The sequence below is a fragment of the Theileria parva genome (genome assembly GCF_000165365.1).
Source record: "Theileria parva strain Muguga chromosome 4 map unlocalized ctg_529, whole genome shotgun sequence".
Lineage (NCBI taxonomy): Eukaryota > Apicomplexa > Aconoidasida > Piroplasmida > Theileriidae > Theileria > Theileria parva.
In genome coordinates, this window is record NW_876246.1 from 1,280,524 (window position 1) to 1,307,494 (window position 26,971).

Consider the following 26,971-nt stretch of genomic DNA (forward strand, 5'->3'; position numbering starts at 1 on the left):
ATTTTTTATGTTTATTCAAATTTTGTTATAATTCTATTTAATAAAACTAAAATGTACAAATAGATATGCTTTTTACCCTTTATCGCATCTATGTGTTCTCACTAGTACTTGTGCTTATTTATAATTGTCGAGTTAAATCTTTTAAAATAAGATACGGACGAGAAAAAAGTCGAATTGAAAAATTAAAAAAAAGAAAAGGAGCTATTCTGGATAAGTTAAACTCATACATAAAGACTAGAGGTTACGGGCTTTTACCATTGAAAGCATTACCTGAAGATTCCGATCTACTTCTTCTTCCAGAAGAAGAACCTGAGACATTTCTTAACCCTTCCGTTGATAACAGTTTGTATTTGCTGACACCTGAGGCCGGTAAGTTGTTTGTTTCATCTACACACCCGCTATAGTTAGAAGGAAGAAGACTAAGAATCCAATAATCCCAGTTGATTTTGATAAATTTAATACTCTCTTCAGAAAAATATCATCGCTTAGAACATACAAAAGTAACATTGACTACGAAAATCGACCGGGAAAGGTGGATCCTGGCGGGTACAGAGTAGACTTTGTTGAGACTGATCTCTGGGATATACACCCTAGTAGACTAAGAGTTAGAGGAGTAAGTTCTTAAAATTCATTTAATAATTAGAAATATTTCTCAAAGCTGTACGAATATGAACTAAAGGAGCCTATGAAAAGGCACGAATTCGATACTGGATCACCTGAAGTTGTAGTGGCAGCTCTAACTGCAAAAATAGATTATTTAACACACCATTTAGAAAATAACCCAAAGGTAAAGCCAATTCAATATGTAATTTAGTTAATTAATGTTTTAGGATGTACAAGCGAAAAGACAGATCACAAAACTAGGATTTAAACGTAGAAGGTAAGAAACATAAATTAAATGAAATGTTAGATTATTAAAATATCTGTTTCGCACTAGAAGGGAAACTTATGATTTGTTGACAAAAACATTCGATATACACTACGATGATGACTTTTGCCCACTTAAAAAGATAATAAAGAAAAACACACACCGCTATCACACAAAAACTAAGCGTTACCGTTCAGCAAAGGAAAGAAAAAACGATTTACCCAGGTACCACTTTGTCATTTTAACCCTATTTATACAATTGCACATATACTTACCTTAATTTAGGAAACCTGATTCTATATTAATTTGATGGTTTTTGGAACAAAGACTTGCTGAGGATGATTTTTATTTATATATATTGTATATTACAGATTTGTTCAGGGATTAAGTTCCCTACCCCAAACAGTTTTGGATACTCATTTGTAAAGTCTGATAAACAAAAAGAGAAATCAGCTGATAGCCCAGTGTATTTGTTTCTGCCTCCACCAGAACCAGATCAGAATGCAAATATTATACCGAAAGATGTAAATGTTGTCAATAACAACAACTACGATGAAATTATAACTGGATTGAAGAGTAAAGTATTCACCAATGAGCCTACTTTGATTAATTTTATCCCAGATGTCAAGTTGAGTGATAAGAACACTGTAACAGATAACAAGGTAATCAGTGTTATACTAAAGATGTCAGAAATGGTGCTTTTGTCAGATAGAGTTATAGTACCTATTGACTTTACAGAACTAATGAAAACAGGTTGTTGTGGTTCTGATCGTCTTAAGTTACTAGGCCTTGTGATGTTAGCAGTTAATATGCAGCACAATTACTCACCGAAACTTCACTTTGTAGTATACAACTATAACACCATGGAAGATAAATTTTATCTAAATTCATATGAAAAGGAGTATGTGAATAGACAAAAGTCAGAAATAACTGGAGTGTTGAAGGACTTTTTATCCTCTTTTGTAACAAACCCATATTCATCACCTTTATTGCCAAATACCATAATACTCACATGTACCTACACTAACAAGTATGCCAACGTGGTAAGTTTTAACTAACTAATGAGATTAAACTGTAAAATGTTTAGAGTAAAATATTGAAGGAGTTGTTTGTCGAAGACTTGAACTACTTTTCACTTTGCTCAAGTGATATAAAGGATGAATTCGATAAAAAAGTCAGAATTTGTGAGAACATTGAAAACTTTTCCTCATCGATTCATGAAGTTAAGAAAACGAAGTTCAATGTAGGAGAGTTCAACCAGATTGTTGGCCACTCAGACTTATACACACATCTGCTGAACATACACAACTCTTCATACACGAAGTAATTTTATTTTTAAAATTTAAAACACATTCTCACTTGTAATTAGAAATTTCTATACACTTCGTCATTTATTGTTAGGTTTCTCCAAAAATTAAAACAGCTTGTCGGTCAGGAAGTCAACATCAATAATGTTAAGAAATCAATAGATACTATGGTATCCCAGGTCTTATCAGACTATGATAATCAAGTAAAACAGTCTAAGGATAATTTTAAGAATGATGAAGTCACCGATAAGATATACTCTGAGATGAAAAACAGATTTGTAAAGAGCATACAGCACTACTTGTATTTGTTTAACCAAAATTTGATAATGAACATAATATCTCAATCATTGAATGGTCATGAACAAGATTTGAAAAAACTCAAAGTAACGCCATCACTGGACGAGTAAGTTTACTAACATTAAATTATATATATGGTCATGCGAATATATACAAAATAAAATTATATTATTAAATAATAAAATTAATAGGGATTTGTCGAATTTGATAAATAAATATGACAGTCAGTACTGCAAGAATGTCAAAAAGGTCAAGTACAGTATACTGGATAGTTATAAACTATACGACGCGGTGACGAAGTCGTTCAGATTTGACTTGATTCTAAGTTTGAGGGATTATTCCAACGGGATAATGGAGAAAGTGATAAGGCTAGGGAATTATTACCATGAGTTCTCGATCATTGATGGGCTTAGGTTCACGCCGAGTGAAAACGTAGTTGGATTTATTAAAAAAATAATTAGTAAGATCAATATTCCACTCAAAATAAGAATATCATACCTAAGTCCAACAGCTTTTGGATTCTCTAACTTGTTCAAGTAAGTAAATGAATCAAATGTGTAACATTAAACACATTTATAGTTCATGAGTAATATTGATTTAGGTCAGAAAACGTAATTGGGCGAGACACTAGATGGTATTTTACAGGAAAGAGTACTAAAAAGTAGAAAACATTGGAAGGCTGGTTAATAACTTATAATTTGTGTAAATTTAATAAAGTGAGGCGAATCACACCCAGAATCACAATAAACAATATATTAAAATAATTCATTATTAATATACATTATAACTATTTTTAAATTTAATAAGAAGTTATGGGATGGCATATTCAGAAGTATATCGCCAAGGCAGGTAGAGCTGTTAACCCACTCACATGGTATAAAGCCTGGAACAATAACCAGGGGAAACAGTTATCAGATGTGGCAAGGAGCATCGCATATGGGCTAAATAATGAATTCGCACAAATCGGAAGAGTAAGCCAGTACAGATACTGGTGGTGGGCCAATCCACTAGGAGCAGGACTGGTTGTTTATGGAATCTATAAGTTTTGGTACCTTTCATACATGGCACATAAACAACGGAAAGGTTTGTTAAATTTTCCATAATTTTTCTTAGTTGCCCAAGTAGTCGCAGGAGCCTATGGTCAGGGAGGCCAGTGGCTTAACCCAGTCCCAAAATAAATTTTTTATCATAGATTTTTTAATTTTCACTAATATTACTATTTATTAATATGTGTAACATATAAATGTAGTATAATATAATGTCTAGCGAGGAGTGTGATGAAGATGTAGATGATGATGAGATTCTACTAAACTCAGTAATTAAGGAAACTTGGACTTGTCATTTCACTCTAAAAGGATCACCACTAAGCTGTAAAGAGGATACAAAAGTTGTAGGCCACGACTGCAAGTATTGTAAGCTTCGATTCTGTATTAAACACAGGGCACCTGAAACACACGGATGTAATCCGAAGCCAGTGAAACTAACTAAACATGGAAGACCAAAAGCGAAGAAGTAAAACATTAGTTAAAGTTGTTTAAGATACTTATTAGTCTCTTTTTAAGGGGAATTCTTCTATACTTCGTATCGCCTGGAACTTCCTTCTCAATTACTAACCTTGAATTGAAAAATCCTCTATCAGCGGCTTTATCACTCAATCTATCACTCATTTTCCTACTATTCTTTACACTACTAGACATCTTTTCAAACTTTATTCTGTCTAGGCTCTTCCTAAGTGACCTTTTCCTAGAAAGGATCTGGTTTATCGGTTTCTTAACTTTAGTAAAATGAATAATCTGGTCGGAAAGTTCAGAATCCTCAGTCAATATACTAGTAACTTTGGCCTTCGGATTTTTGATTCTGTGGAAGAATGTTGTTGAAGAGGTTGGAAAGTCATAATTTATTATGTGATCTCCAGATACGTTGATTCCCCTGGTAACAAGGTCTGTAGCGACCAGAATTCTAGGCTCGTCCTCTTCAAATGTTTTAAGGATTGCAAGTCTTGTGGCTAGAGCTGATTTTCTATGAAACGACAAAACTGGCCAATCATGTTTTCTAAGCGTGTCATATATTAATTTACAGTTCTTCAGAGAATTACAGTATACCAGTGTTTTTTTAACTGGATTATCCACGATAAGCTTTACTAAGCAGTCTAGTTTTTGGTTAGAATCAGTTTTCTCAAAATTCAATTCGGAGCTGATCACATGGTTTTGCTCAGAAAAGACCAGCCTGCTAGTATTAAACCTCTCAAAAATCATACTTCCGCAGGTTTGGAGACCACCAAAATTTATAGTAGAGCCCACATTTATTATCTGCACTGGTGGTGGAGCCTTTGGAGTTCTTTTTTCTACATCCACTAGGGGATTATATGTTCGTGGTCTTGGGCGAAGCTTTGAAATGATTTCGAAAATACTACTCCTGGATGCGTTATTCTCGAAGAGCATATCCACCTCGTCGAAAACTAGACAAATCGGATAAATCCCCCTTCTTGTAAAATTTAAAACCTCGAAAACGAAATTCTGTACAGTACTAACGACTATGTCAACACATCCCCACCTATAATATTTGTAAAAATAGTATTTGATAGATTATTATCTCTATAAGTGGTTAATAAATAGTTAATAAATAGCTAGTTATATAGAGCAGTTAATTGTGATACTGTATATTGTCAGAAGTTATTAGTGGTTGTTTCTTATAATTGATTGTATCGGGAATTAGTCCATCTATTGAATAGTCATTTCTAGCAGTTCTAGTCATTATCTTGTTAACTCTGTTAGGCATATTGATCGACATTGTTTCAACCTCTATTTCTTCCACTTGTTTAACTGGAACATTCTCTATCATTTTTAATTGGTCCTCGTAAAATAAGTTAATGGTATCCTTATCAGAATTGTTTTCGGCATCCTCAGTTCCAACGCTTACAGTATCCCGTTCTGAAACAGATTTTTCAACTTTCTGTGTTTTTTCAGTTGTTGCACTTGTTTCTGGAGTGGTAGATTCTGGAGATAAACATATACTTGATAGAGTCTGTACTGAAACCCTACCAAGAATGTCGATCTTGTTAATGTAGGATATCACCTGTGATACTAAGTCCTTATTTGGAACCAGAATCACTACACAGCGAACTGATCCTAATGGGTTTGCCATTATACTTCTATAGATGGAGTTCTTTGACCTCTTTCTCCAAATCTTCATCGGAACTGTTGGAAGGCCTAACATCTTCATAGTCCTAGGCTCATGTAGATATAAAACATCCAGTAACTTGTCAAGTGTAGTGCCATCTTTATATTTTTCATACATTTTGTTACCTACTGATTTAAGTCCATCAATATCTTGTCGGTAGTTGACTATATTAGAAGGAAGTAGAGAATGGCCAAGTTTATAATTCCAAGCCATTGATAAATTCCGTATTTCTTCGTCATATTTAGAAACTGAAGGATCGTCTTTAAACATTAACCGTTCAAGCATGTCGTGAATATGGTACACATTATTTAAAATTGGAAGTAAATATGCGATAGTCTTTCCAGTGCCTAAACAATTGATAATTAAAAAAATAATACCTGTTGGAGAGTGTATTGTAACATCCTTTCCACTTACAATTGAAAGATATGAAGATTCTTGAATCTCATTTAACTTAGTTAAAAGGTTATTTGCTACAAGTGAATACTTTAAGGCTGGATGAAGTTTAACTGAGGGATGTGTTGTTATATTTGTTGAATTTTGCGATATTGTACGATTTTCTATATCATTTTCAAATTTATACTTATCATTTAAATTTTTATTGAAGATATATGGATTGCTTTTAAAGGACTGTGTATTAATCCTTTTATACACAGAAACTGGAAGTCTTCTAGACATTAAAAAAAATTATTATTATTTTCATATCATTCAAATTTACTATTATACATTATAAATTATTTATATTGTTTAATAACAGAGTATTACACCATCTCACTATTAGTTATACACATTTACATGAATATGTATTATATGTTTTTAAATAACTTAATTGATATGAATTTAATGTATGGATGGAAATTTTTTATTCTATGGAATTTTTCCGCGGGAAGAATCCGTGTAACTAGTATATATTATTTAATAAATTATAAAAATGGCTGATCTTATGAATATAATAAATCGTTTAAGGGAAGCAACATCATCTGCAAGAAAAGAATGTGATATTCAGATAAATAAAACTGTTAATGAAATGACCAGGTAACACCTGTTGTTCAATGTTATTGTAGGGACCTGAAGGAGAAAATAATAAAACACAGGTACACATGTCGCTATCAAATTGTTTTTAGAGATTCCCAAATTAAATTAATAGAGGAGTCATCCAATAATTCAGAAAAGGAGCTTGAGGAAATAAAGAAGGATGTTAGTTAAGATTCTAATAATAACTTACAGTTAGATGAGAATCTTCTTGAATTTAAGAATATAGAAAATGAATTATCAAAGCTATTTGAGCATCATTTATCGATGAAAAATGTTTTTATAGATGATTTTAATTAAATTTACAGAATTATGAGGCCAAGATTAATTTTATAGCCAACAAATATAAGAAAAACAGAGTTAAACAAAGCAAGAAAATTTAAAAATTATTATATATTAGACCGAATTAACAAAAAAGAGTTGGAACATCTTGAAAAACAACTGAAGAAAAAACTTATAGAGGTGATGATTATAATTAATGTGATGTTTTAGAAGATGAAGAACTGCAGGGCAATGATGCTAAAACCAGATGAAACTCTCATAAAAATTAATAAAATGCTCAGTGAAATAGACATACCATAACACATTAATATTCGAGTATAATTTATTAGTAAAAAATAACAAAAATTAACCACAAGGTTTTACACATCTTATATACGTAGAATTATTTAGGAATCTATTTTAAATTTATTAGGAAATGTTCTATTATGAAATGGATTAATATATGGATAGTATTTTTTAACTTTATTTTTATTAATATTATTCCCCATGGTGGTTATATTAATGCTATTTTATCACTGATTTTGTTTTTTTTTGTATTTGTAAATTATATAAAATGTATTAATTCAAAATGTAGTATATGATGTGATATTTGTACATCATATTTCTCCCTAAGAGTCCCTCTTTTATCGCACATTCAATAATAATCTTAAAGAATGGGCTCAGAAATGTTTGATTGGTCTGAATTCACCAAAGGATTTACAAACCCTAGTCATTTTAAGAGTAATTGGCTTCCGGAATTACTTTCTGGGCTTGCTTCATTTAGTTCATTTATTATAATTCATCTTTTAAGTATTTGCTCAAGGCACATTGCAGTTGCTTTTAAAGTCCCTGATCAGAATATTGGTATCTATCTTAGTAAATTGTACGGACTTCGAGCCTCTTTCATATTTTTAGGCTCTGCTCTTGAGTGTATTGTCAATTATTATGGATTCCTAGAACGTGAGTGGATGTCGTTCTTTTCATTTTGTTTAATCTTTTTTGTTAGATTTGCTTTTGTAATGTGTCTTTACGTATCCCAAAAGCCAGCCCTCCATGCCTATTACATTTTAAACCTGGAGGCATTTTTCTTCGGTATCTTTCAAATGTCCTATTTTTCACTTATTCCAAAATTTGCTCCAAGAGCTGCAGTATTCTTAGATTTTTCATCAGTTTTTGTTGCATTTATGCAATTCTTATTTGATCTTTGTATGTTTGATGAGCCTATCATGATTCTTAAATCACAGGCCTGGTTATGTATTCTTTTCACATTGGTTTCATGTGGTGGATGGTACTATTACCTTTTCCTTGCCGAAAATAGGCAATCTTATTTATTGGATTGTGATAAAGAAGAAAAGGAGGAGGATAATCAATTTAAATGTCTGAATTTTAAAAAGTATGAATATAGGAAGGATATGTATAAATTTAGGTGCCAAAAACGCTTTAGAGACCATCTTAAAAAGGTTCGTTACCCATTCGTTATCCTATTTTTAATATTTACATTAAGGAATATTCTTTACCCGTCAATCCTTCCGTACGGTCTTCTGAATAGAGATGATTGCCACAATATAAATTTGTTTATACCTGTAGCCTTGGTATTAGGTTCACTGACAATTTACATGACTCATGGATTTTGGACTGAATTTAAAACACGTCCTGGAAATTACAATTTGTTTTTCCTTCTACTTTTTGTACCTATGATAATTATAACTATAGTTTCAATTTCAGCGCTTCATTCAGAAACATGTTTTGCAAAATATATAAAGGGGTCACCAATTCGCGTTTTATTCCTTTTGCTTGGATTGTTGTACTGTTCTAATGTTATGCAGTCACTTAGTTATGTCGCAGTTGCAAATTATGTTTACTACCAATCAAAGTGCAGTCCAACAAAGCTTAGTGTCCTGGCATTGCACAATCTGGTGGCAAGTGTTTGCCGCTACTTTACATATAAAATAGGAGTGGGTTACGCATGCTGTAGAGTAGAAAACGCATATGCAATGACAGTTTTCCATCCGACATATAGAATGAATAATATTGAAGCAACATATTACTGGGTCACAGCTTCATGTAAACGGGCATACAAGGACGTGTTTAATGACTTTAATCTAAATATTCAGGAATATATTTAATGTTTTGCACATGTTTATTCGTTAATAATACATGGATCCTCTATATATTATTTGAATTTAGATATAAATAACTAGATGGACCCTTTTATTTCTTTAAAAATTATTTTTGTATGATCAAAAACACAATAATCCGAAAGGGATCTAATAATAGGTATGTTTTAATGAGGGTATTTATATCAAACAATGATATAATATACTCAAATCTACACAGTATAGATCAAAATATAGTCTTTAATGTGCTATTTTTTACATTGGATGTGTGATCTTTAATGTTTTTATTTTCACTGTTTAATTTGCCTCCTTTAATATTTAAATTGATGTCTTCATCATAAAATGAAGTAAAAGAATTTCAGAACAAGCAATAATAGGATAAATATTTTAATAAAATGTCTGATAAAAGCGTTAAAAAAGTTGAAACTGCGGAAAATGATAGTATTATTCATAAAGCACCTGATATAATTCTTGCTTTTGTGTGCCTTGCTACATATTTTCTTGAGACAGAACTAAGTTTCATATCACTTTACTTCTTAGAAACATTGCACATTCCACACATTCATCTGGGAATATACAACTCTAAACTAAATTGTTATCGCAGTATATTTATAATACTGGGTTGTTTGACGGAATATGGTATTTACAAAATATGTGATAGATTTAAACTAGAAAAGAAATATCAATCTTATAGAGAATGCTTAAGTGTCTTTTATTTATTTTTATTGTGTTTTGTGAGATCAATTCTCTTGTTAACGCTGTATTTCTCTAAGAAGCTATCATTACATTTATACATAGTACTAAATGCCGAAGCCTTTTATTTTGGGCTATTCCAGACTTCGTTAATCTCTTTATCTCTTGACCATTCTGGAGAAATTAAGGCAGTTAATTATTTTTTATTAATGATAATACAATTGATTCAATTTCTAGTTAGTAGAACGGAAACAATTGATCACTTTTTAATGGTTAAAGCCCATTTCTGGATTTGCACAATACTTTCAATTACGTCACTGATCTTATGGCCCCTATATCTCTATCATTATCATGAACCATCCAAACAATACGACCAATATATATTCTTTGTTAAAACTAAAATAAATAGTTTGGTTTCAGTGTTAAAAGAAAGTGTACAAATAATAGGGGTTGTTAATAAAAAACTGGATGATATGGATAAACTCAAATCAGATGGAAAAGATGAAATTAATGAAGAAACTACTATATCGAGTGAACAAAAAGATCCGTATACTGAGATTGATTCAACTGGGACTGAAAAACCAGATACTGTTGATGAAATTAATGATAAAACAATACAAAAAAGAGAATTAAAAGATTCAAGAACTGATAATGATTTAATTACGACTGAAAATGGAAACCCCAATGATAGAGATAAATTTAAAAATGAGGTAATTACACTGTTGAACAGAATAAATTATTCCAAAATGACATCTGATATAACAAAAACCAAGGATAAAATCGATGAAATGGTGAGTTATTACAACAAAAACGTGGAAATGAGTTTGTTACTAAATAAAGAGATACACTCACTAATTAAATTGAGTAATGATATAAAAATTTTAAAATCGGAAATAGATAAAGTAAAGGATCAATTGTTTGAAAAAATTCAAGTTTTAAAGCAAAAATTAAATGAATTAAAGACAAAAATAAATAGTTTAATATATAGAACAAATGAATTAGATGGAGAAATCAAAAAGATTGTACATAATAACTTTTTATGGACGCTCTCTCCGTTTTTAATGATTATACCTACTACACTAATATATCATTTCCTATTTGATGGAACACTCCCTCATGGCGTTTTAAATGACGAAGACTCAAAACACAACGTAATCTTAACATCAACAGCTCATTTTATTGGTACAATACCTGCATTTTGTATGGCTTCAAAAGGTTTGTCATACAGATTTTGGACTTGGCAACACTCGCTTTTTTGGGTTGCATTAGTCCCAGAAATCATTGTGTTTGTCTTTTCTATTCTAGCTATACAATCTAAAATATTTTTTTTCAAATCATTTATTGATTCGACCCCAAAAATTGGAATAATGACTTCAGTTTTAGGCTTTTGTCACGGCCTAATGGAGTCAACCAGTTTTGTATCAGTTTCAAACCACGTTCATTTTCATTCGGCACACCCTGATGATTTTTATCTTGTATTAATTAATATCATTTTACAAACATATCTCAAAATTATTGCTTTAAAGCTGTCTGCAAGTTACAATGAAGCTAGAATTAGTTTGGGATATCACCTTCCAGAGTTCTACACATTTCTAGATGTGCAGCCCCTAGAAGGCTTCAAATTAACATTGAAAGAAACATTTAGACGTTTCCTTTACGATCTTTTATTTGATATTAGAGTTAATATAAACCAATTCATATAATATGAATTTTTATACATGATAGATTAGTGCCTAGCATATAACACTCTTACATGTATTTGCACACATACTCGAGATATTCAAAACGATAACACACATTCAATCAACATAATGAATCAACAAATTCTATTACACTGTTAAATAATACGTATTAATTTTAAAAAATACAGCATCCAGTTGAACATAAAATACAGATCTATAGAGATGCAATACCCACTTTATTATTTCCAACCCTGTTTAGAATAATTGATATCCTATTATATAAAATACACAATAATATTGTTATTATTGCAACAGTTTATGTAGATCTGTCATTCAAAAGTCAAATGGAAGTATACACCGCAAACAAATAAAAAAATGGAGATGTGTAAACGATCATGTAGAACCTCGATAATAGAGGCATTATCGAAGTTTTGTATGTTAATTAAAAAAATAGTAGTAAATGAAAAATTCTACGCAGCGTTTAATGCATTTTCAGCACATATGTTTATCCAGATAGCATCTGTTACATCTAAACATATTTCAGTAGCTTTTAAAATACCAGCTGAAAATACGGGAATATATTTTGCCAAGTTACTAAGCGCCAGAGGACTCATCAGTCTAGCAGCATCCATACTGAGCTACATCATTAATATGACCTCAAAGGGACAAAATGTACTTCTATCCACGATATTTTGTGTTTCGATATTCTTATTCAGGTTTATTTTTATGGTTTTTCTCCATACGTCAGAGAATCTGCCGTTAACCATATACCTGTGTTACATACTAGAAGGTATAGCTGTTGGACTGTTCCAAATGCCATTTTACTCTCTAACAGCCGAATATGTATCGATTTTAAGCGTCTCATTCAAGCTTTCAAGGATAACTCTCTTCATTCTTCAGATATTCCTGGATCTGGCCAATTTTGAAAACCCTCTAGTAATGGTGAAGATACAATATTGGTTTGCATTCGTTATAACATGCATTTCAACGGGTTTGTGGTTTGCATTTTGTTTTAATAAACCGGATCGAAAGAAGAAAAGGGAGCAAAAAACAGTGGAAGAATTCGCAGAACTAGGAGATGAATCATTTGTTCTTAAAGTAGGAGAGGATGGAGATGAGGAAACACCTAATTTCAGAGACGATGAAACACCAAATACCAGAAATGAAGAGTTAGAAATATTAGAACCAACTTTTTTCGGACTATTTCTTGAACAAATATCACCATACTTTATGTGTTTGGTAGGTATAATGATGAAGACCACAATACACCCTGGAATACTCCCATACTCTCTCTTAGATAGGGAGAAATGCCATTTAATTAACATGGTCCTCACCCCTATGGCATTAATAGCAACCACAACTATTCACATACTGAAAGAGAATGTAAAATCGATGGATAGAAGGTGGGACTGGAAATGGAACTTGATGTGGTTGAATGGAATTCCTCCATTCACCATCGTAATTATAATTTTCGTGGCACTTCACTCCAAAGGGTGTATTTCTTCAGGTATCATTAACGCAAAATGGTCTGTTTTTGCAATTGGAATAATATTTTTTCTATTCAACTGTACACTTGAATCAGCTGGATACGTGGGAATAGTATCCAATGTGAAGCAAAACGGGAAAATCACCTCAAAGGGAAGGAAAATAGTCTCAACGGGTCAAATATCAAGTTTAATAGCAGGATTCATATTTTACAAATTCTCAATAGGATACAGTGTTACCAGAAAGATAATGCAGTCCGATATTCCTTTAGCCATTTCTACTGAAAAAATGAGTCGTTTTGGAGCATTTTGTTTCTGGCTTGGCAGAACCATTACGGAAGGATGTAAAGATTTCGTTAATGACTTCAGACTAAATATAAAAAATTATATTTAACCAAATGTATAATTAATAATTAGTGTTTGAAAGATGTAATGGAATCATCTAATCAGAAAGAGATGAATACTGTATAAAATTGAATAGAATCTGAAACTAACAGATGAATTAACTAAAAAATCTTTATGTAGTAATAAAAACTGTAGAATAAATGTTGAATTATTGTAATTAACGGGAATAGCTCGAGATGGTTACAAAGCAAAACAAAACAAAAATTAAAGGGTCAAAATAATCGAAAATTTTAATTTGTAAAATATTTTTGAATCTTCCCCTATTTTCTTATTTAAAAAATGTAGAGTGAAAAGTTTTTGTGAAAAGCACACAACTATGCGTGTAAGATACACACTTGAATGTGGAAGAGGAGAATAAACAAAAATGTTTTAAATTTTTAAAATTTTGATTTCTTTTTAATTTTTAAATGCAGTATATTGTAAATAAATAAATATTTAACCTGTGAAATAATGTAGAATTAATATCTAAGATGCCTACTAAAAAGAAGAAAGCAGATCATAAAACCCTAACTCAAAGGTTCGGGGGCTTTAAAGGCCCCTTTTCAGTATTTTCAAGGTTGTTATATGGGAAATTCTCGATTTTTGCGTTCATTGTTGGCTTTGTGGCGTTCACTCTACACATGCCCATACAGTTTATATCGGTTAGTTCAAGGCACGTTGCAGTAGCTTTCAATATTCCTAAAAAGACAACAGGTATATATTTTACGAAGTTTTACAGCCTAAGGGCTCTTGTAACCCTAATAGCTTCCTCAATTACATATGCCATAAAGTGGTTTGTTCCAGAGGATAATATATTTTTCACGCTTTTGTTTTGTGTCGTGATGGTTGTATCCAGGCTACTTCTCTTGGTTTATGTCTATATATCTAAAAACCCTGCACTTGATATCTATAACTTTTATGTTCTCGAGGCTTTATCGCTCGGATTGTTTCAGATGACTTTCTATACTCTGACACCAGAGTATGTATCACTATTATCAGTAACCTTTAAGCTTTCAAGAATTACTTTGTTTCTCCTACAAATGATTATGGACAGGTTCGTATTTGATAATCCTCTTTTAATGGTAAAGATCCACTTTTGGATTATTTTCATATTCAGTTTTCTCTCAACAGTGTTCTGGTTCTACTATTCAATAGTTAAAGTAAGAAACGATCTTCGTGAACAGGAGGAAAATACAGAAGATAAAGAGAATAGGGGTGATAAGTTAGAAAAAAATGAACAACAGATGGAAAATCTAAAGGAAACTAGGTTCGATAAATTGGAAAATAAAAAGGAGAATAGGAATACTGGTTCCAAGAGATTCTCGGTTAAAGAAATGGTTAAATACAAATATTCAAGGGAACCGGATCCTGAGAAATTAAGGCTTTCAGAACCTAGCTTTTTAAGGCACATGATTAATTGTATTTCCCCCTTCATGATGTGTTTGGTAACACTAATCATGAAGACTATTTTGTATCCTGGTATATTACCATATTCTCTCCTGGAAAGGGATAAGTGTCATACAATAAACATGTATAGAACTCCCGTTGGACTAATTGGTACACTAATTGTTCACGTAATTAAGATACATTGTGACTCCATCAACATGAGATGGAAATGGTACTGGCATCTATTTTGGGTCTTTGCCATTCCTCCTGCCTTTATATTCTACCTTTGCTTTGCAGCTTTACATACAAATGGGCCTCTAGCTCAGAGAATTATCAACTCTGAAGGCACAGTTCTAGCAATGTCAACAGTTTTCTATCTATGTCATACAATTGTTGAAACTGCTGGGTACCTAGGTGTGGTTTCAAACGTTAAATACTGCGGAAGGTTCTTTGATAGGGGATTAAAGGTCATAGCAACCAACCAAATTTCAGGAATAATATGCTCCTTTATTTTTTACAAGTTTGCAGTGGGATACAACGTGACTAGGACCATGACGAACCGACACCCACCAGAAGATTCCAGCTTCATTTATAAGCTGTGGTTCTGGGTTCACAACTCAATAACAACCGGTTTTATGGACTTCCTCAAAGATTTCAAAATGAACATTAGGGATTACATTTAGTTTTTTCTTGAAAGTGAAGATTAGTCGAGAGAATTTCAATATACCAAATATGACATCTCGGGTTTATAAAACATCATTAAATATTCTTGCAACTTCCTTTAATTTCTAATACATTATTTATACACATTCTAGAGTTAAACGGTGTTTTAATTAAGCCTTAAGGCCATTAGGTGATAACGTGATTTCTACCCCAACAGGGAAGAATTTTAACGAAGTGCTCATTTCGCACTAAATCATAACATATTGTTTTTTGTTTTACTTGGCTGTTTAATATTTAATTTTTAATTTTTTATAGAAATTATTCTTTAATATATTTCAACATGCCCTTTTTGATCAACTATCACTGTAATCCTCCCTATAACTAAAATCTGCCTTTTGTGTCAAGATGGGTTTAAAACATAAGGAAATCCACAGACACTTTCAATTCCTTAGCGAAAATCCATTCACCTATGAATTTATAGCTGGATTTCTCGCTTTCGCTATGTATATACCTGAACAGGTAGTTTCAGTGAGTTCCAGACATCTCGCCGTCGCCTTTAACATACCAAAGGAAACTACAGGTATATATTTTAGCAAGTTGTTCAGTCTTCGTGCCCTTGTGTTGCTATTAGGATCTTTAGCAGTGTATATTTTTAAATGGTTCATAAGCGACGATAACATATTTTTCACGTTGCTTTTTTATACATTATTAATTGTATCGAGAGTTATCATTCTTGTGTTGTTGTACTTTTGCAAGAATCTGGCTCTGGGATTTTATAACATTTTCATCTTAGAGTCACTCTTCCTAGGTCTATTCCAACTCACCTTCTTCACTCTGACGCCAGAGTATGTATCATTATTAAGTCTTTGCTTTAAAATATCAAAGATTTCTGTATTTCTAATTCAGCTGAGTATGGACTTCACAACATACAATAGTCCATTCCTAATGGTGAAGATACACTTTTTCATTATTTTTGTCATTTCATTCTTTTCCATCTTCATGTGGTTCTTCTACTGTATAAATTACACTAATTTCAAACGCAAGCCAATACAATCAACCCAAACTAATGAAGCTATTGATAATTCATACAAATATACAGTTAATGGTTCAAAAAGTAAGGTCATTGAAATTGTATCAAATGATGGCAACCTGGGCCCAGAACCAGGCTTTTTTAGGCAGTTGAGAAACAGCATCTCACCTTTCTTGATGTGTCTAATCTCAATTATGCTAAAGAATACAATATCGCCTGGAATTCTCCCATATGCACTCCTGGATAGGGATAAGTGCCACAAAATCAATATGGCCATCATCCCAATGGGACTCCTGGGGGCATTTGCTATACACTTTTTAAAAGTTAAAGTGAAGTCAATCAATGAAAAATGGACCTGGCGATGGCACTTAATGTGGATTTTCATCATCCCCTGTGTAGTAATATTTATAATAACCTTCGCAGCACTCCACTCAGATGGAGCTCTTTCCAACGCCATTATAAACTCACAAAAATCGGTTTTATGGATGGCGGTATTTTTCTTCTTCTGTTTCGCGTTTGTCGAATCGCTGGGTTATCTTGGAGTTGTCTCCAACGTTAAGCATAATGGAAAAGTCTATGGAAACGGACTTAAAGTGGTCTCGACGAACCAATTCTCCGGTTATGTGACTGGGTTCTTGTTTTATAAAATCTCTGTAGGATATAATGTTACGCGTTCCTTCGCAACAATTCCTCCAGAAGTTACCGGATCTTTCATTAGGTTCCTATACTGGATTCGGGAATCTTTACACGGAGCGTTCAGCGACTTTATAAAGGATTTCCAAATGAACATCAAGGAATACATTTAGTTTTTTTCGTTTTTTTATTATTTTTTTTTATTTTTTTAAATCGGTTTTTAATTTTTAAAAATTATTATATTCTAACTAGTTACTTATTTGTATGTTCAGCTCACATCTTAGTCTCGCTGGATCAGTGCCACCTTGAGAATTTACGAATGTGGGTGTACGTGAATTCATGAATATAAATTAGATAATGTTAATGAATTTGTAATACGAGTTAGATAAGCATGTAAATTAATCAGTATATTTAAATTTCTCTTGAGGTTTATAGTTACTTTCAACAAATTCTGGTACAAACAAAGACCGAAGACGGTTAATTGCAGCGGCAACCTGAAGATAATTGTTTATGTGTAAAATACTTCAAATATGCGAGGCATTGTGCAATCACCCTAAATCAAAATCTAAGAAAAGAAAACTAACAGATGGAAAGTGTTTAAATCCATTAACTTGGTCCAGACCATTGAATCCAGCATCTGAAATAATAATTATCTTGAGTTTCAAGCGTGCCTTTATTCTTGTTCCACTCGAGGTACAAAGATTCCAATAACTCACGTAGGGTCCTAAAAACAGTTAAAACAATAAACAAATGTTAAATTACTTGTTTTGGTGCTGTGGAGTGTGGTAAAGGTCTTCCAAGTAAGTAATAATGTTTGTTATAGTACAGGTTTGGCCAACCTCAACCAACTGCTCAACAAGACTTAAGTCGATTTCCTCCGTTCCATACTTTATCTTATGAATTCCATGTTGTTTAATCTTATTCTTTACTCTTTTAAAGGTGCCTAAAGAATGTAAATTAGTTTGTTTTACCAACTTTTCGAAATTAACCGAGAATTGATCAGCCCACTAAACAGCTTCAACTTGGTCAAATCAACCTAAACAATTATTAAATCACTAAATATCGGTGATTAATCATGGGATATGAAGGTATAAAGAGTTGGAATTAATATTTTTAACCTTTGGAAGTGTATCAACTGCTTCTTCAAATAAAGACTTAGCCTCGAGAGTTTTATCTAGACAACTGTACTCGTCCATTTGTAGTACTAGGTCAGCTTGAGTGGTAAAAAGGCCACAAGAACCCGATACGAGGATAGTGGAAACGTTCATTTTATCATAAAATGGTCTAACAAGTGAGAGAAAGGGGGTAATGGGTTCCTTATCCTTTGACACAAGGAGGTCCATGAGTTTATCTCTGTACATAAAGTTTGAGGCTGAGATATCTTCATCAATAAGTAGGAGGTCTGCTCCCATCTCAATTGACTCGACTATTGAGGCAGCTTGAGACGTTGAACCTGAGGCGTCGTCAGTGGTGAATTCAGTCCCACTCTTCCCATTTGGCAAATTACCAATGAATGTCGAGATGTCAAGTTTTCTAACACTCCTGCCGTCCTCAGCCCTTATTTTTACACAATTTGGTGATGTTACGACAAACTCCCTCCCATCACCTGGCACCTTATTGTAAATCCCCAACTAAATAAATTATAAAAGTTAAGAGTTACTTGTAGAGACTCTAGAAGAGTTGTCTTCCCGTGATATCCTCCTCCAACTATCACTGTGACTCCAGCCTTAATACCCATGCCAGTTACTAAAATCGGTTAATCTAACTAATGCTCACCGTCCCCTTTGTTAGGAGTTTTGATTGTCACTTCGAGGTTTGCTGGAGATTTGAACAACTTGAGGTCCTGAAAACCATGAAAATTGTTAGAGATACTGGAGATTTCAGAGGTTTATCACTGGTTCCGCTTTCTCTGGGTAACATTGCTCCGTTAGCAACAAATGCCACTAGTCCCAAGTCCTCCAGTGAATTTCTCAAATCTAAATTATAGTTATGCATGTCACAATTGTCGTAAATATTTTACTATACGTTGCTGGTCTTCAACGCACTTTACGTGTTTGTAAAATTGCTCCTTATCGTAGGACTCGAAATTTAAGTAAGCTTTACAAATTTTTGGGAGTATGTCAGTGAAAAGCTTAGCAGCGTATTTGCCATCAATTCTACGACCGTTTGATGGCATATGTGCATATAACCGAAGTTCAACAAACTCTTTATTGAGAATCACTGATTTCCTCTCTAGTACGTATTGAGTGGGCTTTGAAATATGAAATCCTCGTTTTTTTAGGGATCTTGACTCCCATTCCCTACTCATTGCGGTCAATTCTTCACTGATGCTCCTAGCAATGTAGTCACATGAAGCTATGTTCCTTATTTTGGGGATCATTAAGTCGTAGGGGAACCTAAGAATAATATTCATTTGGAACAAACCTTGCTGTATCTTGAGGTATTCTGACTCTGACATTGGATGGAGGAGCAAATGGATCAGACTGTATTCTATCAAAAATCACCGTTATATCTCCTTCATCAAGAGTCCACTCTCCTAGCAGTCTTTTATACGAGGAATAAGGATCACCTATAAATTTTAATATTTAAATGTAATTTTAAATTATGATAGAAATATAAATGGTAAGTTAGTTACCCTGTTTTTCTCTCAGGTTCCAGTATAATTTCCCAGTTTTCTTGATAACACTTTTTGGAGGCCAGAAGTATCCATCATCCTGCTCGTCAAAAAATGATTCTGGGAACTTGTAGTCTGGGTTACAACCGCCAATGTCCTCATTTCCTGAGATATTTCCGAAATTGTGTCCAGCTTCCTTATCCAGTCTACGGCCCCAACGCGATGTTGATTTTGGGCCCAGCCCCTTCTTTTTATTCACTGCGTAATCTGACAAAGATCCAACTTGGTTGGACCTTCGTTTATCCTGTCTTATATTATCATATTTCATGTAAGATGTGTGTGGTTGAAATAAAGTATCTGGTGATGTGTTAATATAGGTAAATTTAAAGGAAGATTGTAAAATGTTATTGTTACACAAAGATTCTACATTATAACTTAAAAAACATTGTATTAGTATTAAATTTGAAAGAAAGAATATAAACTTTGAGCTCTTAAATTTGATATTATTTATGTATAATAAAAACATTTATATAAAATATACATCCTTAAGGATTAAATAAATGAAAAAATAATAAAATATAAGTTACCAAGATAAAAATGGTTTAAAATAATTCTAATATATTTAATTATTTATTCTTGGTTGATATAGCCAATACTAGAATCACACCATACAGTAATGTTAATAACAATCTACACATTATACTTTAATGGAGAAGAAGACGTATTTGGTAATATATACTGTTAGTTAATATAAATATTGTACGATTTGTGGATATTTTGACAAAGTATAAGAAGGATACAATGATATTATGGTTAAAATGAGATACACATTCACAGATTTGAGGCCAAATATAAATAATAAAAATATTTATTGTTACTGATTCGGAAAAATTCTAAACGAACTTATTGTAAAAATATTCTATGATCTTGGAATCAGCATAAGAAACCACATATAATACAATAAATAGAATTTGATCCCAATACATGTTTATTTTAAGTCTGTATCATGTATTAAATTTATTCAAAAAGTGTTATAAAAAGAGTTTATATCATTTAGTTAAATTTCGATTAATTTTTATTGAAAATTATAGACTAAATTAGGTAAAGTTATTTATAATTGAAATGACCTGTGGGGACCGGGTAAGAGATTCTTGACAGAATCCACTGTAATTTTAAGGCTATGATGGCAAGAAATAATTTTAAATCGTATGATATATAGATATAAATTTTATAAATATATAATATACCTGTTTGCCATCATTATCCACAAATCCTACTGTATAGAATTTCATAAATATATTAATCAATACAATTTATCATTTGTAAAGCCAATAAATAATAAAGATATTATTTATAGGTTAAAAAGAGATTATTTACAGTTAAATAAGGAAGAAAATGGTATATTCAATCAGCCAATACTAAATATGGATCAGATGGACTTGGTTGATACCGATAAAAGCAGGAAGTATCCTGCAAAAGACCTTAAAATTATATTACCAAAAACATACGCAGATGTAAATAGTAAAAAGGGACCTGAGTATTGGGATTACGAGAATATAACACTAAAGTGGAATGTACCTGACTCATACGAGATAGTCAGGAAGATCGGAAGAGGGAAGTTCAGTGAAGTTTTTGAGGGAATAAATACAGTAACGAAGGATAAATGCGTAATAAAAATCCTAAAGCCTGTAAAGAAGAAGAAAATCAAGAGAGAGATTAAGATTCTACAGAACCTAAGAGGAGGTCCAAATATAATAAAGTTACTCGATATTGTAAAAGACCCTCAAAGCAGAACACCCTCGCTAATTTTTGAACATGTAAATAATACAGATTTCAAAACCTTGTACCCAACCCTAAGTATACAGGACATAAAGTACTATATTTACCAGTTATTGAAGGCCATGAATTACTGTCACAGTCAAGGCATTATGCACAGAGATATAAAACCGCACAACGTTATGATAGATCATGAAAAGAAAATACTAAGGCTAATTGACTGGGGATTAGCTGAGTTTTACCACCCAGAACAAGAATATAGTGTTAGGGTTGCAACAAGGTACTACAAGGGTCCGGAATTGCTGGTTGACATGAGGTACTACGACTACAGCCTCGATATATGGAGCATAGGGTGTATGCTAGCGGGTATCATTTTCAAGAAGGAGCCATTTTTCTATGGTCATGATAACTATGATCAGCTGGTGAAAATAGCCAAGGTACTAGGAACAGAAGATTTACACCGATACTTTGAGAAATACGGACTTAAATTCGCACCTGCATACCAGGAAATTTTAGGAAATCACTCCAAGAAACCCTGGACCAAGTTCGTACACCATGAAAATCAACACCTGGTATCACCTGAGGTCATGGACCTGCTGGATCGCATGTTAGTTTATGACCATACCAAGAGAATCACACCGCTCGAGGCAATGGAACACCCTTTCTTTAACGAAATCAAAAACAACTCAGTTTAATTCTGAATTTAACGACAGTTTAATGTATTCTAATAAATTATATTTATTATTCTAGTTTTAAATTAATAAAACACATTTTTGAGAATATAATTTAATAAATTATGAAATTTGTGAGTTAAAATGTCTTTCACGGGGAATGTGTTTTTATTCAGAAAAGTGTGGCGGAATGAAATGTGTTTATCCAAAACAAATTAATTTATTTTTTAATTAAATTAAATAAAAACACTTATAAATGGTTATAAATATACTTAAGTATGTCGGTCTCCCAAAGGTTTGTTTAAAATTGATAAATTTTACACAATTTTTAGAGATTGACGAAATTCTCGAGCAATTTTAGGAGAGAGTTCTCCAGTAACAAGGTGTATATAGACAAAGATACGAAAATAATTTGTCAAGGTTTAACTGGGAAACAGGTACTTTAATTATTTAAATATTCCTTCAAACTTTTACATTTAAACACATAGGCCTCCTTCCACACAACTGAATGTCTGAAATACTACGGAACCAAATTTGTAGGAGGAGTTAACCCCAAGAAGGGCGGATCCTCATGGAAATCACTCGACGATAAACACACCCTACCAATATTCTCTTCCGTTTCTGAGGTATAAAATATATATAAATATCTAATATTTTTCCCTATTTGTGGGAATAATAAATTATTTGTAGGCAAAAAAAGAGACAGGAGCCGATGCCTCAGTGATTTATGTACCTCCACCAGGAGCTGCAGATGCAATAGTTGAAGCAATAGAAGCTGAATTACCATTAGTAATTTGCATAACTGAAGGTATACCACAACACGATATGGTAAAAGTGAAAACACTCCTTAAGGACCCGTACTGTAAAACTACCTTGATAGGGCCTAATTGTCCAGGAATAATAAAGCCAGAGGAGTGTAAAATAGGAATAATGCCAGGGCATATTCACAAAAAGGGTGTAGTAGGTACGCAATAACTAGTATTTCACACATCACAAACTAATAATATTTTAGGAATAATAAGCAGGAGCGGAACACTAACATATGAAGCTGTAACACAAACAACTGAAATAGGACTCGGCCAATCAGTCTGCATTGGTATAGGAGGCGACCCATTTGGGGGAATTACTTTTACAGACGCCATGAAAAAATTTGTAAAAAATCCTGAAACCAAAGGTTTGTTTACACATCTTACTAAATATTTTTTACAAATTGAATTAAATATTCTTGTACGATTTTCGCAAAATTATTAGGTATTTTAATCATCGGGGAGATCGGAGGAACAGCAGAAGAAGACGTAGCAGACTGGATTAAAGCTAATCCAACAGATAAGCCAGTAGTGGCAATAATAGCAGGAATATCAGCTCCTCCAGGAAAAAGAATGGGTAGTTTTAAGTTAAATAACTGGAATTTCTTAGGCCACGCTGGAGCAATAATCAGTGGTAACAAAGGCACAGCACATGGTAAGATTGAGGCTCTCAGAGACGCAGGAGTAGTGGTACCAAACAGCCCAGCTGAAATGGGTTTAGCAATGTTCAACGCACTTAAGAAGAAGTAATCTTTTATTCTACCAGTGGGGGATTCTTATACACATTTATTCCTTATTTTCCCTTTATTTAAAATTAATTTCTTTAAATTTATTATTGATTCGTGTTTTTAAATAAAATGATAATTTTTGAATAAGGAATACATTGAAAATTGTAATAAAAGATATAATAATGACCAAAACATATAAATATGAAGATCAACTTGATTTTATTCAGAAAAGCGATGATGTGAAGAACCTTTTCATAATCAAGAAGGGCTTTGTCCCAAACATGAACGTGGAAGGGCACTTATTCGCGAATGACAACCTCTCAAAATTGTTATTTGATGAATTAAAGCAGTTTACAGATGACCCAGGGTCATTTCTACCAGCACTGAAACAGCTTGCAAATGTGGCAGCCTTACCAGGCATAGTTAAGAGTAGCATTGCACTCCCAGATGCCCATTCAGGTATTTTTACCCCTAACTCAATTCAATTAACTATGATTTTTAGGTTATGGATTCTCTATTGGAAATGTAGCAGCCTTTGACATGGATAACTGTAACTCTATAGTATCTCCAGGCGGTGTTGGATTTGATATAAACTGCGGAGTTCGCTTGCTGAGAACTAATTTACTATATAAAGATATTGAACCAATAAAAGAACAACTGGTTCAAAAGCTGTTTGATTTAATCCCAGTCGGAGTCGGCTGTCAGGGTAAAATACCCTGTGATTATGGAGGTAAATTACATTATCTTAAGATTTCTAGATTTAGATAACATTTTGGAGTACGGAATGGACTGGTCTGTATGTTCTGGTTACTCCTGGGCAGAAGATAAGGAACACTGTGAAGATTTTGGCCGTATGATTCAAGCTGATCCAACTGTTGTATCATATAGAGCTAAAAAAAGAGGTTTATCCCAAATTGGAACACTTGGTGCTGGAAATCACTACGGAGAAGTTCAAGTATTAATTTATTCAAATATTTATAGAAAATTTTTAAATTCCGTTATTTAAATTTTATAGGTTGTTGAGGAAATATATGACGAGTACAGTGCTAAGGTTATGGGAATTGACAGGATTGGCCAGGTGTGTATTATGACACACAGTGGTTCGAGGGGTTTGGGTCACCAAGTAGCTTCGGATGCACTTGTGGATATGGAAAATAGCTTAAACAAGTCAAAAATTAAAGTTAATGATAAGCAGTTGGCCTGTGCAAGAATTAACTCGGATGAGGGGAAAAAATACCTCAAGGGTATGGCGGCAGCTTCTAACTATGCCTGGGTTAACAGGAGTGTTATGACACATTTGACAAGAAAAGCATTTGAGGAGGTTCTGAAAGAATCTGCCGATGACTTGGATATGCACGTAGTCTATGACGTTTCACATAATATCGCCAAAATTGAGGTAATGCACTTAAATATTCATCTCACTTTCCAAAGGTTATATAATTATTTAATGTAGGATCACATTGTGGATGGTAAATTGAAGAGGTTGCTACTACATAGAAAAGGCTCAACCAGGGCATTTCCGCCATATCATCCTCTAATATCAGCAGACTTTCAGCACATAGGTCAGCCAGTACTGGTTGGAGGGACCATGGGAACATGTTCCTATGTTCTAACAGGAACACAACTAGCTATGGATTTAACACTAGGGTCAACTTGTCATGGATCAGGTGTGTATTAATAGGATATAAAATCATATAACTAAACTGTATATATACTTTAGGGAGGACATTGAGTAGAAATAAGAGTAGACGGATACTGGACTATAATGAAGTATTAAACAATTTAAAAGAAAAAGGAATCTCGGTAAGACTACTATAAATATTATAATAAGCTATTAATAAAGTGGAATCTAAAGGTAATTAATATTATTTTTAGATAAGAGTGGCATCACCTAAGTTGGTGACAGAGGAGGCACCAGAGTCCTATAAGGATGTGTCAGAAGTCGTCCAGGTAAATCTAAACATAAAATTTATAAATTTAAAATTAGACTTGTCACGATTCCGGAATCTCGAAAAAATGTGTTAAACTAAGACCAGTGGCAGTCATTAAGGGGTGAATCTCAGCCCAGATTTTAATTTCATGAATAATTTTTAATACGCATTTTCTATTTTATTATTAAATCTTTAATCCGGATTTTCGTATTATTTATCTCTTTTCTATTGAGGTTCCCCCCATTACTTGGTGCCGTATGTAGTCGATTACACGGTTCCTTACTAGAATTTAATGTGTTTGAGTTTAGAATCTACTCGCTTATTTAAATTTTTACTTACTGGAATTATTTCTGAATTTTTCATATCCATTTTACCGAGAAAGTTGTAATCTCTAGAATCATGCTAGTTTGCTAGTTTTGTAAAATAACCAAGAGTTGTAACATAAAATCAAGTATATATAAATATGGCCATCAAAGTCAATTGGGCGAAGACTGCTATCGCATCCGGTACCAAATATTAGTCATACTTACCTAATATATGAACTTTTAGGCGTTGTTGCTGCAGCGGCTGTTTTGCTTTATTTCGTTTTTAAGAACGACGATGAAGAAGAGGAAGAATACGACTCATATAAACAGACTTTCAACTCCTCTACAATGTCAACTAGTAGAGTAGAGAAGGTACTAACAATAACACAGTCATACATACATGGATATAGTTCTAATATATAACTATATAGTTATTCCATTTTATATATAATAACATATAATTTTGCAGATGACAAGAAAGGAATGTTTTGATTTATTGAAAAAGATTGCTGATAGTCAAGATGAAACTAAGAACTTGATGGCGTCACTAGTTGATGACCTATTGACCGGCAAACTACCTTCAAAAATTCTTGAAGTGTACCAAAGAGCGCTACCAGCAATTCCAAACGACCCTTTGGAATCAAGAGGGTTAACGCTCTTTGACCTTGATCACCTGGTTGACAAGTACCAAAACGACCCTTCAATCAGGGAGTGCATACTCAACATAATGAACATGGCTCCGGCAGAAGGTGACGATGAGAACATATCTCTCGACGAACTCATCAAGGTTCACGAGTTCATGCTCTCAGAGCTAGGTAAGATGGTATCTTCGTACAGGAAGATGCCGAACAAGGACTCCTTGGATAAGAAGGCACTCACAGTTGCTCTCCAGGCATTAATCTCAGCCAAAGTCCAGGACAAGTTTGGTTACAGCTACTCCTCAATTGACAGAGCTGTCATCAAAAACCACACCGACTTAAGCATGAACACCAAGTTCGCGAGACTCACTATGCAGATGCAGAGCGAAATGTCTGAAATCACAGGGTAACTTATCTCTTTATGCCCTATTCACCCTTTTACAGGATATACAACTAACACCACTAATCAACTACACTCCATAATACAT

General features: G+C 33.1%; 15 protein-coding genes across 15 annotated transcripts; 13 read left to right on the plus strand and 2 right to left on the minus strand.

The window, feature by feature from the left end:
• Positions 1 to 9: 9 nt before the first annotated feature.
• On the plus strand, positions 10 to 1,178 carry TpMuguga_04g00924 (ribosomal protein S15; the record flags this gene model as incomplete). Its single annotated transcript, XM_061306110.1, has 6 exons — positions 10 to 369; positions 405 to 613; positions 659 to 787; positions 831 to 880; positions 911 to 1,093; positions 1,154 to 1,178. Exons 1-6 carry the CDS (start codon positions 66 to 68, stop codon positions 1,176 to 1,178), a joined length of 900 nt encoding a protein of 299 aa, XP_061161208.1. The 5' UTR covers positions 10 to 65.
• A 28-nt stretch (positions 1,179 to 1,206) lies between these two features.
• Positions 1,207 to 3,163, plus strand: TpMuguga_04g00925 (uncharacterized protein; the record flags this gene model as incomplete). The annotated part of the gene is made up of 5 exons (XM_061306111.1): positions 1,207 to 1,911; positions 1,956 to 2,191; positions 2,270 to 2,578; positions 2,664 to 3,008; positions 3,074 to 3,163. The coding sequence occupies 5 exons, from the start codon at positions 1,207 to 1,209 to the stop codon at positions 3,135 to 3,137; spliced, it is 1,659 nt and encodes a 552-aa protein (XP_061161209.1). The 3' UTR covers positions 3,138 to 3,163.
• A 72-nt stretch (positions 3,164 to 3,235) lies between these two features.
• On the plus strand, positions 3,236 to 3,659 carry TpMuguga_04g00651 (putative integral membrane protein). Its single transcript, XM_759194.2, has 2 exons — positions 3,236 to 3,555; positions 3,586 to 3,659. Exons 1-2 carry the CDS (start codon positions 3,285 to 3,287, stop codon positions 3,648 to 3,650), a joined length of 336 nt encoding a protein of 111 aa, XP_764287.1. The 5' UTR covers positions 3,236 to 3,284; the 3' UTR covers positions 3,651 to 3,659.
• Positions 3,660 to 3,954: 295 nt separating this feature from the next.
• Positions 3,955 to 6,327, minus strand: RH50 (DEAD/DEAH box helicase family protein; the record flags this gene model as incomplete). The annotated part of the gene is made up of 3 exons (XM_759195.2): positions 3,955 to 5,025; positions 5,129 to 5,999; positions 6,030 to 6,327. The coding sequence occupies 3 exons, from the start codon at positions 6,325 to 6,327 to the stop codon at positions 3,993 to 3,995; spliced, it is 2,202 nt and encodes a 733-aa protein (XP_764288.1). The 3' UTR covers positions 3,955 to 3,992.
• A 59-nt stretch (positions 6,328 to 6,386) lies between these two features.
• TpMuguga_04g02370 (uncharacterized protein) lies at positions 6,387 to 7,319 on the plus strand. Its single transcript, XM_061306165.1, has 7 exons — positions 6,387 to 6,684; positions 6,714 to 6,743; positions 6,774 to 6,846; positions 6,877 to 6,957; positions 6,990 to 7,050; positions 7,082 to 7,143; positions 7,174 to 7,319. Exons 1-7 carry the CDS (start codon positions 6,581 to 6,583, stop codon positions 7,261 to 7,263), a joined length of 501 nt encoding a protein of 166 aa, XP_061161881.1. The 5' UTR covers positions 6,387 to 6,580; the 3' UTR covers positions 7,264 to 7,319.
• A 297-nt stretch (positions 7,320 to 7,616) lies between these two features.
• On the plus strand, positions 7,617 to 9,085 carry TpMuguga_04g00653 (putative integral membrane protein; the record flags this gene model as incomplete). Its single annotated transcript, XM_759196.2, has 1 exon — positions 7,617 to 9,085. The coding sequence occupies one exon, from the start codon at positions 7,617 to 7,619 to the stop codon at positions 9,066 to 9,068; it is 1,452 nt and encodes a 483-aa protein (XP_764289.1). The 3' UTR covers positions 9,069 to 9,085.
• Positions 9,086 to 9,454: 369 nt separating this feature from the next.
• Positions 9,455 to 11,455, plus strand: TpMuguga_04g00654 (putative integral membrane protein; the record flags this gene model as incomplete). The annotated part of the gene is made up of 2 exons (XM_759197.1): positions 9,455 to 9,764; positions 9,990 to 11,455. The coding sequence occupies 2 exons, from the start codon at positions 9,455 to 9,457 to the stop codon at positions 11,453 to 11,455; spliced, it is 1,776 nt and encodes a 591-aa protein (XP_764290.1).
• A 280-nt stretch (positions 11,456 to 11,735) lies between these two features.
• TpMuguga_04g00655 (Tpr-like protein) lies at positions 11,736 to 13,677 on the plus strand. Its single transcript, XM_759198.2, has one exon. The coding sequence runs from the start codon at positions 11,810 to 11,812 to the stop codon at positions 13,310 to 13,312; it is 1,503 nt and encodes a 500-aa protein (XP_764291.1). The 5' UTR covers positions 11,736 to 11,809; the 3' UTR covers positions 13,313 to 13,677.
• Positions 13,678 to 13,793: 116 nt separating this feature from the next.
• Positions 13,794 to 15,468, plus strand: TpMuguga_04g00656 (Tpr-like protein; the record flags this gene model as incomplete). The annotated part of the gene is made up of 1 exon (XM_759199.2): positions 13,794 to 15,468. One exon carries the CDS (start codon positions 13,794 to 13,796, stop codon positions 15,369 to 15,371), a length of 1,578 nt encoding a protein of 525 aa, XP_764292.1. The 3' UTR covers positions 15,372 to 15,468.
• Positions 15,469 to 15,613: 145 nt separating this feature from the next.
• TpMuguga_04g00657 (Tpr-like protein) lies at positions 15,614 to 17,236 on the plus strand. The gene has a single exon (XM_061306046.1). The coding sequence runs from the start codon at positions 15,757 to 15,759 to the stop codon at positions 17,185 to 17,187; it is 1,431 nt and encodes a 476-aa protein (XP_061161210.1). The 5' UTR covers positions 15,614 to 15,756; the 3' UTR covers positions 17,188 to 17,236.
• Positions 17,237 to 17,408: 172 nt separating this feature from the next.
• Positions 17,409 to 20,251, minus strand: TpMuguga_04g00658 (putative ATPase of the ABC class family protein). The gene is made up of 13 exons (XM_061306047.1): positions 19,650 to 20,251; positions 19,439 to 19,583; positions 19,040 to 19,410; positions 18,887 to 18,990; positions 18,791 to 18,857; positions 18,675 to 18,760; positions 18,133 to 18,645; positions 17,990 to 18,050; positions 17,777 to 17,957; positions 17,686 to 17,738; positions 17,599 to 17,651; positions 17,538 to 17,567; positions 17,409 to 17,508 (listed from the first exon to the last, which is right to left on the minus strand). The coding sequence occupies exons 1-13, from the start codon at positions 20,152 to 20,154 to the stop codon at positions 17,413 to 17,415; spliced, it is 2,265 nt and encodes a 754-aa protein (XP_061161211.1). The 5' UTR covers positions 20,155 to 20,251; the 3' UTR covers positions 17,409 to 17,412.
• Positions 20,252 to 20,634: 383 nt separating this feature from the next.
• Positions 20,635 to 22,139, plus strand: HD6 (casein kinase II subunit alpha). The gene has a single exon (XM_759202.2). The coding sequence runs from the start codon at positions 20,837 to 20,839 to the stop codon at positions 22,097 to 22,099; it is 1,263 nt and encodes a 420-aa protein (XP_764295.1). The 5' UTR covers positions 20,635 to 20,836; the 3' UTR covers positions 22,100 to 22,139.
• A 165-nt stretch (positions 22,140 to 22,304) lies between these two features.
• scsA (succinyl-CoA synthetase subunit alpha) lies at positions 22,305 to 23,645 on the plus strand (the record flags this gene model as incomplete). The annotated part of the gene is made up of 7 exons (XM_759203.2): positions 22,332 to 22,370; positions 22,408 to 22,512; positions 22,564 to 22,701; positions 22,766 to 23,039; positions 23,088 to 23,249; positions 23,327 to 23,458; positions 23,492 to 23,631. The coding sequence occupies 7 exons, from the start codon at positions 22,332 to 22,334 to the stop codon at positions 23,629 to 23,631; spliced, it is 990 nt and encodes a 329-aa protein (XP_764296.1).
• A 49-nt stretch (positions 23,646 to 23,694) lies between these two features.
• On the plus strand, positions 23,695 to 25,665 carry RTCB (tRNA-splicing ligase RtcB-like protein; the record flags this gene model as incomplete). The annotated part of the gene is made up of 8 exons (XM_759204.2): positions 23,695 to 24,068; positions 24,112 to 24,339; positions 24,368 to 24,564; positions 24,625 to 25,005; positions 25,063 to 25,276; positions 25,330 to 25,412; positions 25,485 to 25,559; positions 25,597 to 25,665. Exons 1-8 carry the CDS (start codon positions 23,792 to 23,794, stop codon positions 25,663 to 25,665), a joined length of 1,524 nt encoding a protein of 507 aa, XP_764297.1. The 5' UTR covers positions 23,695 to 23,791.
• A 156-nt stretch (positions 25,666 to 25,821) lies between these two features.
• On the plus strand, positions 25,822 to 26,966 carry TpMuguga_04g00662 (putative integral membrane protein). The gene is made up of 4 exons (XM_759205.2): positions 25,822 to 26,046; positions 26,090 to 26,217; positions 26,315 to 26,889; positions 26,928 to 26,966. Exons 1-4 carry the CDS (start codon positions 26,004 to 26,006, stop codon positions 26,938 to 26,940), a joined length of 759 nt encoding a protein of 252 aa, XP_764298.1. The 5' UTR covers positions 25,822 to 26,003; the 3' UTR covers positions 26,941 to 26,966.
• Positions 26,967 to 26,971: the final 5 nt, after the last annotated feature.